This window comes from Hemicordylus capensis, chromosome 1, assembly GCF_027244095.1.
Source record: "Hemicordylus capensis ecotype Gifberg chromosome 1, rHemCap1.1.pri, whole genome shotgun sequence".
Lineage (NCBI taxonomy): Eukaryota > Metazoa > Chordata > Lepidosauria > Squamata > Cordylidae > Hemicordylus > Hemicordylus capensis.
Genome location: NC_069657.1, coordinates 33,514,327 through 33,527,073, shown reverse-complemented (window position 1 = coordinate 33,527,073; position 12,747 = coordinate 33,514,327). Strand labels below are relative to the sequence as shown.

The 12,747-nt window shown below is 43.2% G+C and overlaps 1 protein-coding gene across 2 annotated transcripts in view; it reads right to left on the bottom strand.

The window, feature by feature from the left end:
* The window catches only part of ITPK1 (inositol-tetrakisphosphate 1-kinase), a 227,526-nt gene that overhangs the window by 77,130 nt on the left and 137,649 nt on the right, over positions 1-12,747 (bottom strand). The window contains exon 3 of one of the 2 annotated variants that reach the window (XM_053261319.1): positions 12,003-12,128. The exons of the other annotated variant lie outside the window; for it this stretch is intronic. Coding sequence (XP_053117294.1) covers positions 12,003-12,128 — 126 coding nt within the window. The remainder of the gene's footprint in view (positions 1-12,002; positions 12,129-12,747) is intronic. 2 annotated transcript variants of the gene reach the window in all.

Here is a 12,747-nt window from a genome sequence, read left to right as displayed (position 1 = left end):
ACCCAGGAAAGGTGCTGGGCCCCTCCTTCCCCAAACTTTCTGTGAAAGAAATAGAACCTGGCTGCTCCAGAATCCCTGCATGCAGTAGTTCCTCCTACCCATACAGGAATGCCGCCGCCCTACCAAATATGTGCCCCCCACCCGAAGAGGGGATGCCCTGTTTGTGCAGGCTGTCCCTGCAATGAGGAGAACACTTGCAAGGTGATACCCGCATGCGTGGATGGTGTAGACATAGGGGCCAGCCATGGACCTTTACACCAGTTCAAAGTTCTCGGGCTGGGTCCAGTGTAGGCAGATCTCCGGGGCGGAGATTCCCATGAGCAGAGAGCCCTGTTTGCCAGCTGCCCCAGGACAGTAGCATCAGCCAGGGGGACATGGGCAGGATTGCACATCTCCACAATGGTGGGTAGGCTGGCAGGGCACAGGGTTTGATAGTGGATCGGTGGCAGTCGCCGAGACTGGGATAGCACTCACCTAAGTGCCTGTCCCTGCAGCTTTCCTGCATAGAGCATCCTCCCTCACTCCCTTTAGTCTGCCACTCTCAAGAGAGCTGTCTGTGGAATAATGGTATGTCTCCAGCATACTACATGAGTACCATCCTGTGAAAGTAGAAAGCCACTTTGTGGATTTTAAGTTAGTGCCCACAGATGGTTCTTGCCATGAGCAAGACAAGGGAGCAAATATCCCCACTTGGGGGAGGGGCTGGTCCCCCCTTCCCCAACTCATCTGTGGAGGGAAAGGAACTTTAAGAACATCAGAACATAAGAACAGCTATGCTGGATCAGGCCCAAGGCCCATCTAGTCCAGCATCCTGTTTCGCACAGTGGCTCACCAGATGCTGCTGGAAGCCACAAGCAGGAACTGAGGGTGTGCCCTCTCTCCTGCTGTTACTCCCCTGCAACTGGTACTCAGAGGCATCCTGCCTTTGAGGCTGGAAGTGGCCTGTAGCCCTCAGACTAGTAGCCATTGATAGACCTCTCCTCCATGAAGTCATCCAAACCCCTCTTAAAACCATCCAGGTTGTTGGCTGTCACCACATCCTGTGGCAGAGAGTTCCACAAGTGGATCACGCGTTGTGTGAAAGAATAATTCTGCTTGTTGGTCCTAGACCTCCTGGCAATCAGTTTCATGGAGTGACCCCTGGTTCTAGTGTTGTTTGAGGGGGAAAATAATTTCTCTCTCTCCACTTTGCTGCTCTGCCTTTTGTAAAAACAGCCCCACTCCTCTTGTCAGCTATGCAGCTATGGAGTTGCCAGGCTACAGGGACGCTGACACGCCCCATCGCGGATTTGTCAGCACGTCAAGCTGCTCAGTCACGCGGGGGAATCCCCGATTACCACTTGGTCCTTTCCCCACCCCACTTGGCAAGCGGTAGGGAGAGGACTGCTCTGCCTTTTACTGCTCTTTGCTGCTCTGCCTTTTACAGTCAACCCAGCCCACACCTCGGCTGCAAAATATTCCTCTCATGGTGATGTGATGAGGTGCCCGGCTTAAGTTGCCACTTGAAGTGTTTGTGTTTGTAAACATATATGACTCTGTTGCTCTCTTCTTGGGGAGCAAAGCACTTAGTCATCCCATGCCCTCTCCCCACTGCTTGCCAGGTGGGGTGGGGAAGGGACCAAGTGGGAATCGGGGATGCCCCCGCACGACTGAGCAGCTTGACAGGCTGCCAAGTCCGCAATGGGGCACGTTTGCGTCCCTGTAGCCTGGCAACTCCATAGCTGCATAGCTGACAAGAAGAGTGAGCCTGGTTTTTCAAAAGGCTGCCAGTGAGAAGCGCTGAAAACTTGGAGCAGTCGAGCCCCTGGATGTGTCTGCACCTATGTTTTGGGTTTGGAAATTGGCGCGAAACTACAGTTATAGCTGTGTCAGCAGGCGGACGTAACGCTTCAGAGGCAAAACCTCAGTTGGCAGCAGTGTACCGTAGAGATAACCGATGGTTCCAACTGGAGTTTGGCAAAGCAAACCGGAGTTAGCTTTCAGGCATAACTGCAGTTTCACACATTCGGACGTAACAGAGTTACAACCTTGGCCAGGATTAACTGTGGTTGGCTGTTACGTCTGAATGTGGTCTGTATGTCATTGTTGTCGTTTATTTATTTATTTCATTTATAAACCGCCCCCATTCAGAGGCTCTGGGCAGTACACAACTAGTTTAAACATAAAAACAATCATCATTTAAAACACACTACTTAAAATACAAAAACAATTTTAACATAATTTAAAACCAATTAAAATACTTTAAAACAATTTATTGATTGATTGATTTATACCATATTTTCATACCGCCCAAAACTTACGTCTCTGGGCGGTTTACAACACATTTTAAAACCTTGGAAGGCCAGGCCAAACAAGTAAGTCTTTAGGACTCTCTTAAAGGCCAACAGTGAGCCTAAACTGCGGATATCTATCAGGAGCAGCTACAGAGAAGGCCTGGTTCCGAGTCGCCACTGGTGGTAACTGCAGATGGACCTCTCCAGATGACCTCAATGTGTGATGGGGATCATACAGAAGAAGGTGCTCTCTAAGGTAGCCCAGAGAAGAGGTTAAAGTATAGCCTCTTATACCTTATTATAAAGCTTAGTTTATCCAAAACTAAGCAATTCATCCATCCTCCTGCTTTTTTCTCTGCTTCCTTTTCTCTTTCATGGGATAATGTGTTTATTCTTCCTTCTCCCCAGCTACAGAATCATGAAGTCCTCTGATGACTCTTTTTTAGTCATGCTACTATTAAAAAAACTCTTCAAAACTACAAATACCACTATAATTCATTTTTGCTGTCTTCCACTGCAAAAGCAATCATTTTATTATTCTTTCTTTATTATTTGCTTGATTACCATCATTTCTCTTGTTCTGGTTTGACTCCTTTACAGCTTTACCTCCATTCTCAACTCTGCTGCTTAGGAGTTCCCCACCTCTACATTCTGTTATGCAATGCCTATGTTTAACTTCCTTCATTGTCTTCCATTTGCATATAGCAAGCTCCTTTATCTTTTTAATCTCTTCACTTCCTCTCATCCATCTTCCCTTCTTCCTCTTCATTTGCCTCTTGTCACCTGCACCTTACCAATAATTCCTTCTTGTTTATTCTCAGATTACTTTCTTATTTTCATGCCTCTGTGCCTTCTCTCGACTCACCCATTTTCTCTGGAACTCTCTATGGCTGAACAACCATGCCTTTCTCTCCTTGCAGCAAATACTGCAGCCATAACCTTAACCTCTTCTCCCAAAGCCTTTGATCTCTAGTCTAATCTCTGCCTCTCCTCCTCCTCTCACCTTCCTTCTATCTCCTTACAGACTCTAAGCCTACGGGCAGTGTTTGTTCTTTTAATATATCCCAGTAAAGCATTGAGTGTTTAAGGCTTTTTAATATAAATTACATAACTTAACCTGGCAGAATTATAACTAAGTACAAATCTTTAATTTAAAATTCCTTTAGGATATACCTTAAACTAGCAATGAGAGCAGCAGTGCTCATCATCTGTTATTTTATTTTTTAAAATTCCATTTCCAAAATGAACTGATCTGAAACATCTTGAAGGAGAGCAGTCAGAAAACATGTGAACAATGCCTGATGAAAACCCATAAGCTAAGAGTAGGGCTGAGTATTATCTGCACTGCCCAGCTCTTTGCCAACTCCTCTAATGTGATCTTTCCCTAGCCTTCGCTATCAATATGTCCTTTACTCCTTCCAATTCCTGTCAAATTCCCAAGTCTTTGTAAAGCTGGATGCTAGAAACTGAAGTATGCAAAGGTAAGCAAATGCATACAGTACACTGATAGCTAACTGGGAATATGGGATTCATTGTTGCAGAATCTGGACTTTCTGCTGCAAAGTAGACACAACTTTGATCATCAGCAACCAGAAAAAGGGCTGCTGTCATTATGGGCGTGGGTGAGGAGAGCTTGTATACTACAAGGTCTGCTTGTGCTTTCCGCTGCAGAACCCTTGCCAATGAGGGCTTTATTTCACAATGTGAGCGAATGGCAACCATCCACTTGTGCAAGAGACAGGAAAGGAATGCACTTGCAGATACCAGTAGGGCGGAAGCTGAATCTACTCCCTGACATCATACCAATAGCCCAGACACTGAGAATCAAGTCTGCTCCTATCTGCATAGGCCTGCTCTGGGTTCTCTCACTTGGTTACACTAGAGCAGGTCTGCTCAACTTAAGCCCCCCCCAGCTGTTTTTAGACTGATTGATTGATTAAGTGCCATCAAGTCAGTGTCTACTCTTAGCGACCACATAAATATATTCTGTCCAGGATTATCTGTCTTCAACTTGGCCTTTAAGGTCTCTCAGTGATGCGTTCATTGCAGTAGTAATCGAGTCTATCCACCTTGCTGCTGGTCGTCCTCTTCTTCTCTTTCCTTCAACTTTCCTCAGCATTCCAGACTTCTCAAGGGAGCTGGATCTTCGCATAATGTGTTCAAAGTATGATAGTTTGAGCCTGGTCATTTGTGCCTTGAGTGAAAATTCTGGATTGATTTGGATCCATTTGTTTGTTTCCATGGCTGTCCATGACATCCTCAAAAGTCTTCTCCAGCACCAAAGTTCAAAAGCGTCAATACTTTATCTATCTTGCTTCTTCAGAGACCAGCTTTCACATCCATAGAGTGTCATGGGGAAAACCATTGTCTGAATGATTCTAATCTTTGTAGGTATAGACACATCACGACATCTAAGTATCCTTTCCAAGGCCTTCATTGCAACCCTACCAAGTGCTAGTCTGTGGCGTATTTCTTGACTGCTGGATCCTTAACTGTTGAAGGTAGATCCTAAAAGGCAGAAGCTATCCACCACTTCAATGTCTTCATTATCACTTCTGAGGCTGGTTGCTGTGCCCACTGTCATTACTTTAGTCGTCTTGACATTTAGTCGTAGACCCATTTTTTTCACTGTTTCTCTTTTACTTTCATTACTAGAGCTTGTAGATCATCCGCATTCTCAGCTCTGAGTGGTGTCCTCAGTGCAGTGCAAAGTTATTGGTGTTTCTTCCTCCACCTTTAAAACCACGCTCATCTTCTTCCAATCCAGCTTCTCTCAGTATATGCTCAGCATAAGAATTGAATAAATAAGGAGAGAGATTATAGAGCTTTGTCTTACTCCGTTGCCAATCTGGAACCAGTCTGTTGCACTATGTTCCATCTAGACTGTGGCTTCCTGTCCTGTGTATAGGTTTCTCATGAGAACAATGAGATGTTCTGGGGCACCCATTTTCCTAAGGATATTCCACAACTTGACATGATTGACACAATCAAAGGCTTTTATTTAGTCAATAAAGCACATATTGACTTCTTTCTGGTAGACTTATCTCTTTCAGCATGCATCAGCAATGATGTCTCTTGTTCCTTGGCCTTTTCTGAAACCAGCCTGAACATCCGGCATTTCCCTTTCCAAACAGGGCTCTAATCTGTGTTGGATGATTCTGAGCATTATTTTGCTAGCATGAGAAATTAAGGATATTGTGCGATGGTTTGTGCAATCTGTTAAGTCTCCTTTCTTTGTTATGGGTATGTATACTGACCTCTTCCAATCTGTTGGCCACTGTGTCATTCTCCAAATTTCCTGGCATTGTTTGGTTAGAGCCTTGACTGGTTCTTCTTCTGTTGCCTGCCATATTTCTGAAGCTATTTCATCAATTCATATAGCCTTCTTACTTGGTAATTACTGGAGTGCTGATCTAACTTCATCTTCCCATACTAGAAGTTCTTGCATGTAGGGAATATCTTCTAGAGCAGGCCTGCTCAACTTCGGTCCTCCTGCAGATGTTGGCCTACAATTCCCATAATTCCTGGCTATTGGCTGCTGTGGCTGAGAATTATGGGAGTCCAAAAACAGCTGGGGGGGCCTAAGTTGAGCAGGCCCGTTCTAGAGTATCTTGGATGTTGACATCTCTGCTGTACAGATTTTCAGTATACGCCTTCCATCTCAGTATGATCTTCCCTGAATCAGTTACTATCTGTCCTTTGGCATCCCTTAACATACCAGTTCAAGGTTGGAACCTCCTTCTGAGTTTAGTGATATTTTGGAAAACTTTCCTTGTTTTTCCATGTCTGTTAACATCCTCAAGGTCTTTACAGATGTCATTGTAGTTCTGCTCCTTGTCTCTTCTAAGCTTTCTGAAATTCCCTATTAAGTTCCTTCCAGAGATCTTTATCTTCTTGACTTTGACTTCTCTCTTCTTGGCAATTGCCACCGTCTGTTCTGACATCCATTTAACTTCCTTCTATTTCTTGGTCTTTGGTAGTTTATTTTCATATTCATCCTTAACACTGTTCCCTCTAAGGCATGCGCACATGGATGTCCACTCAGTTAATTTCAGATCCCACTCAGGTTGAATCAGGAAGGCCCCACTCTGAATGCATGTGCGCACACACTGCCTTGATACTGCCACGATACTGCCACCAAGAACAAATCTCATTCCACACAGAGATGAAAAAAAATTAGAGGGACCACTGGTCCTTAACTACTTCTTTGATTTCTTTCCACAGTTCCTCTGGTTCTCTATCAATGAGGTTCAGAACTTCAACTCCCATAATCCCCAGCCACAGTGGCCCATAGCCAGGAATTATGGAATTTGTAGGCCAAAATCTGCAAGAAGGCCAAAGTTGAGCAACCCCTGCAGGGCTGCTCAGCTTTGGCCCTCCTGCAGATGTTGGCCTACAACTCCTATAATCCCTTCCTATGGGACACTGTGGCTAGGGATTATGGGAGTTCTAGTCCAAGAAAACCTGGAGGACCAAAGTTGAGCAGCTCTGCACTAGAGCCTGACATACTGTTGGGAACTGGCTTATAGATAAAGCCAGGCACAGAGTTCTTCCAAGGATGAAAGTGTACAGCTATGGCGGCTATGTGTCAAGAGGTAAAAATTCCTCACAAAACTGCTGATTCTTTCAAAATGGGGAAAGGAGCATTTTTAAAAAATGAATATGAAGTCAACTGCTGATCACAATACAGCTTAGTTTATTGTATAACGAGGCCAGGGAACACCCACATCAGAAAAGGAGTTGAGAGACCACTGAACATAGTTAGGCATTTACTGCTGTCATCAGCTGTCACAAAAGCATGTACAGCCCTTGGCAGCATTTTTTCATCTTAAGCACAACTGGTGTGTGGGTGTTGCCAGTTCGTGCTACATTTTGCAGGATCAAGTTCCCCTGCATTAACAATTCCAACAGCAAGTCTGCAGAGTAAACTAGGCAGAAGTTGGGTGTGTAGGGATGTGTTGCAACAGCAAATTCCGGGCAGCTATTCTGCTAGCAACTATGTGGGAAGGAGAAGTATATGGATGCTACAAGAGAGATGATCCCACATGAAAAAGAGATGCAAAGGCCAACTAGTATTCTACAGTATATCCACAAAGGCATCCATTCCAAGCATGGAGAATGGAAATGCCTTCCATTTTGTACTTAGCTTAAGTAGTTATGTAAGAAGGTACTTAAGCCATATATAGATAAAGTGCATTTATTGAGAAATCCACTTTGTAAGTTCAGAGCAGAATAATTCTCTGGGAACAAGTTACTGTTTATTTGGCATTTGGCTGAAATCACAGAGCAAAGGTCCTCCTGTATTTATTTTGTTTAAACAGCGCCCTCTTCTCAATACCTGAGAGCTTGTTTCCAGCTAATTTATTTAATATGTTGAGCTCACACAGCCAACAAGATCAAGCACTTTAAAGAGACAAGAGAATAAATTCAAAACTTGTTTTGAATGTAAAGACTGCCCAATTATGGATATTAACTGGAATAGCTCATGTTTTTTAAGTAGGCTTCATGGTGAGTTTTGTTCCCTGGGTACAATGCAAAGTCTTAGCTATATAAAAAGCTGCCTTCAGCACTTGCAACAGCAGGCAGTTCTCAGTATCTGGGTTAGGGTGGTTTTCACCCCTGCTCGAATACACAAATGGGAATTTAGCAATAACAAAATTAAAATGCATAGAACAGCCAAGATAACAAAGAGAGGTTTGTTAGCTACCTCACTTTATTAAAGTTTCCTTTTGCTGTAGATATTACAGTTCCTCCTAATATCAGGGCTAAGAGTGATTATTCATTTGTGATGCAGAGATGTCACCCAAACAAGCATCCCTTTGGGTTCTCCTCCTCTGCCCTGTAACCTTTAAGACTGTGTACCCCATGTTGTGACTTTATCATTTTACACATTTCCCCACAGCTGTCAGCCAACTAGGCTGAAGACTGATAGCAAGCGTAACAACCAGGCACTGGGAATTTGGGACTTGCCTTGTGACCCCATCAAATTTGTTTTGTGTTACATCTCTGCCCCTCCCCAGGCAGAGAGAGTGGGATATTCCCTCAGTTGAGGGAAGATCAGCTGAGCTCAAGGCCTAGCACAGCTTTGCTGGTTGAACCTGCCGTCCCCTTCACTCACAGCTGAGGAGAGGGTTGTGGGCTCTTTCCTATGGTGTTCAAAGATGTTGAAAGCGGTGAGGTGGCACTATTTTCTGAGGGTCATACTTTTTCCAAGCGTAAAGAATGGGAGAGAGCTCTCCCTCTTCTCATGCTGGCTTCATACTTGTTGCTGCTCCCTGAATGTCTTAAAGGCTCAGCACAGTATGACAGAGACGACCCTTCTTTTCCCCACCGTCACACTGGGCTTTGAAGCTCTTGGAAATCAGTGAGACTTCTTGTTGATTTCCAAGTGTCTCTGTGGTCAGGAGGACTCATCCTTGTTCTTCTCTGAGCTCAGGATAAGACCTGGGACTCTTTTTGATGCTGCACTCAAGAGATATACTCAACAGGAGTGAGCTGGTGAGTGTACTTATAGAATACTGCTTACTAGTGGAGAGCTCAACCTGGGGATGCTGTTTTTCCGCAGTATTCCTGTGCCATGCATAATGTGTAGTCCCTAAGTGAACAAGCTTCTTCCTTTCCTTTGAAATTTAGATGAAGAACACAAAGGGCAATTCTTCTGACTGAAGATTTTTACTGACACAGTCATAGAACTGCAGATATATATGCTGGCAGTGGAGGGAGGAAAGAATGCTCACCATTGGAACATGCAACACTTTTAAAATTATTAATATTATGCTATTAACACACAGTCTACCAGATGTTATTGACTGGATTTGGTACTTTAATTATCGGGCCCTTTCCAAGGTCTAAGACAACTAAAGAAAAATTAAAGGTAGCGTTGTAGTATTTGTGTGGCCTTCTGTAGCTGATATGTTGTAATTTAATAGATGCCCAAGGTGTCCAGATGGTGTTCAAGTTTGTTTGGTACTGCACCAAGGGCACCAACAACTATTGGCACCACTATTGTTTTCTTTTTCAAGAGCCGCTCAATTTCAATCTGAAGGTCCTTGTATTTAGTTATTTTCTCCAATTGTTTTTCACCGACTCATCTATCCCCTGGGATTGCAATATCAGTTATCAGAACCCGATTCTTCTCGATGACTGTAAGATCCAGCGTATTGTGCGCCAGAAATCTATCAGTTTGTATCCGAAAATCCCAAAGGATTTTTGCCTCCTCATTTTCTGTGACCTTCTCATTCGGATGGTTCTACCAATTCTTGCTTGCTGGCAATGTGTAATTCTTGCAAAGGTTCAAGTGGATCATCGCAGCAACTTTATTGTGATTTCCTTATAATCAGTCTGTGTGATTTTCTTACAACATACAAGGTGCTCAACTGTCTCATCCACTTCCTTGCATAACTGACATTTACAGTCTTTCTGGGTCTTATCAATTTTTGCTTTCATGACATTTGTTCATAGTGATTGTTCCTGGGCTGCAAAAATGAGACCTTCTGTTTCTTTCTTCCGTGTCCCTTTCTTTAACCACTGCTATGTTGTGCTATTGTTGACTTTTGATTGTATGTCATTCAAGAACTGACCATGCAATGGTTTGCTGTGCCATTTTTCTCATCGATTCCTCATCGTCTGTTTGTTGTAGTCATCCTTTGATCCCTTTATTTTCAACAGTTCTGTCTTACTCACCTCCTGTAGCATTTCTTCCTGGCTTTCATTGATGTATTCTGCCAATGCTCGTTTTTCTTCTTCCACAGACTGACTTGCAACATTCCACATCCACCTTCATTTATTGGTAGGTACAGCCTATCAACATCACTTCTTCGGTGCAGGGAATGATTGATGGTCATTATTTTCCTGGTTTTCCAATCCAATGCATCCAATCCTGCTTATGTCCAATCAACAATACCTGCTGTATATTGGATTACAGGAATTGCACATGTGCTGATTGCTTTGATAGTGTTACCACCATTAAGTTTGGATTTAAGTGTCTTTCTTACTTGCCTGATATATTCCTTACTAACTTTATGTTGTTTCCGTTTAGCAACTTAGTTCCTTCACTGACTGTCATTTTCCCGCAATTTACTGGCAATATAGCACATTTGTCCAACTCCATTACGATATCATGGCTATAAATTCTAACCGTATTGAGTAATGACTCAATTTTATTATTATTGTTGTTGTTTACACAGTCAGACAGGTGTTATTGACTGGTTTGTTTTATCCAGACATCGAGTCCTTCCCAAGGACCGGGGATGGCTGAATTTTATTGTCAATATTGTTGCTATTATTATAATAATAGTTATCGTCACAGAATATAGGCTGTTCCCAGTAAAGCTGCTTTTTGTAATTGACTGATGGTGATTTCTTTGGCCCCTATGGTGTTGAGGTGCTCTTCAAGGTGTTTTGGAATTGCACCCAGGGCGTCAATTACTACTGGGATTATTTTGGTCTTTTTCTGCCACAGCCTTTCAATTTCAATTTGTAGATCTTTGTATTTGGTGATTTTTTCTATTTCTTTTTCTTCTATTCTGCTCTCCCCTGGTATTGCTATGTCGATTATTTTCACTTGTTTTTCTTTCTTCTCGACAGCAGTTATATCTGGTGTATTGTGTGGCAGATGTTTGTCTGTTTGTAGTGGAAGTCCCATAATATTTTTACATCTTTATTTTCTACAACTTTTTCAATTTTATGGTCCCACCAATTTTTGGCTACAGGTAGCTTGTATTTTTTGCAGATGTTCCAGTGTATCATCCCTGCATCCTTGTCATGCCTTTCTTTGTAGTCAGCCTGTGCGATCTTTTTACAACAGCTGATGAGGTGGTCCACTGTTTCATCTGCTTCTTTCCAAGGTGGCACTTGCTGTTTGTTGTTGATTTTTCTACTTTTGCTCTTATTACATTTGTTCTTAGTGCCTGTTCTTGTGCAGCCACTAGAAAACTCTCTCTTTCCACAAGCGGTCATCCTTAAGCGATTGCCAGGTCTTGGTGATATCTGATTTTCCACTTATATTGTGCAAATATTGACCATGCAGGGGCTTCTTTTTCCATTTTTCTGCTCGGTGGTGGTTGTTGTTGTTTTGATTTCTATACTGTCCTTCCAAAAATGGCTCAGGGCAGTTTACACAGAGAAATAATAAATCAATAAGATGGATCCCTGTCCCCATACGTCTCACAATCTAAAAAGAAACTTAAGATAGACACCAGCAACTGTCATTGGAGGTACTGTGCTGGGGGTGAATAGGCCCAGTTGCTCTTCCTCTGCTAAATAAAGAGAATCACCATGTTAAAAGGTACCTCTTTGTCAAGTAAGCAGGGGTTAGACCTGCCAACAGTTCTGAGTTTACTAATGTGTCACAGAAGTGTTGAACACTCTTCTTGGAATGATTTTCTAGGCACCAAGAGACTAGCAAGAGCAGGGTGCATCTGATTATTCTGTTTAGCAGCAGATGGCCCAATGATCCCCCCAACCCCAATGTAGCTTACAGCATAGTTAGCAGCAGACAATGGAACTGAATAGCTAATGTCAGTTGCAGGTGAAGCAGATTTTTGTGAAGAAATGTACACCAGGCAGATGCTGTGCAAACATGACATAAGGTTTCTTCTTCCATTATAAAGGGCTAGATAAATGTAAAGCACCAATAAACTAGCAATCATTTAACCAACACTGGTCATCAACCTCATGCCTGCTGCCTCTGCCATCAATTTGAATGAGGTAACAAAGCCGATTACTCACCTGGAACCTGTGAACCAACTCCAGAGACTGGCTGTCATTTTGGTCAGCTTCAATGATGACATCTGTCAGTTTATGTATGATCACATCTAATGGACCCTGATCTTCTATTGGTTTGGTAAGGTCAAGCTGGAAGGAGCAGGAAAACAGAAAACAAACTTATTTTTTCTCTCTATCAAATTTATATACTGCCTGATATGTATGTCTCTAGGTGGTGTACACAATCCAAATTAAAATATAAATTGTAATTTATAAATTGTATTTCCATGAAAGATCAAATCTGGTTCTTTATGATGGCTGCTGAGGATATTAGCCTCAAGGTATATGACGTGGAGGATATTTCTTGTGAAACGGTTGCTCATGGAGTCTAGTGGAAGCTGCCCTATTGAGTCAGACCATTGATTCACCTAGTCTGGCATTGTCTATTCCAACCGGCAGCAAACTTCCAAGAGGAATTCAGCTACATCCCATCAGTCATCATTTCCTAGAATCAGTGAAGTCCAGATATGAAGCTGCTATATACAGATTCAGATTACTGGTCCATCTGGCCCAGTATTGCCCCCCAAATCTCAGTCAGAGGGTCAGCCCCTGCTGATTCCTTTCAACTGGAGATACTGGCGAACATCCAGACCAGCAGTCTGTGGGTGCTCCTAGCATCTGCCACCACGCAGCACTGGCCCCTCACTGTTGCACGCACCCCCACCCGCACTCCAGAAGCACTCAGAGCAGAAGCATATCACTTTACCCT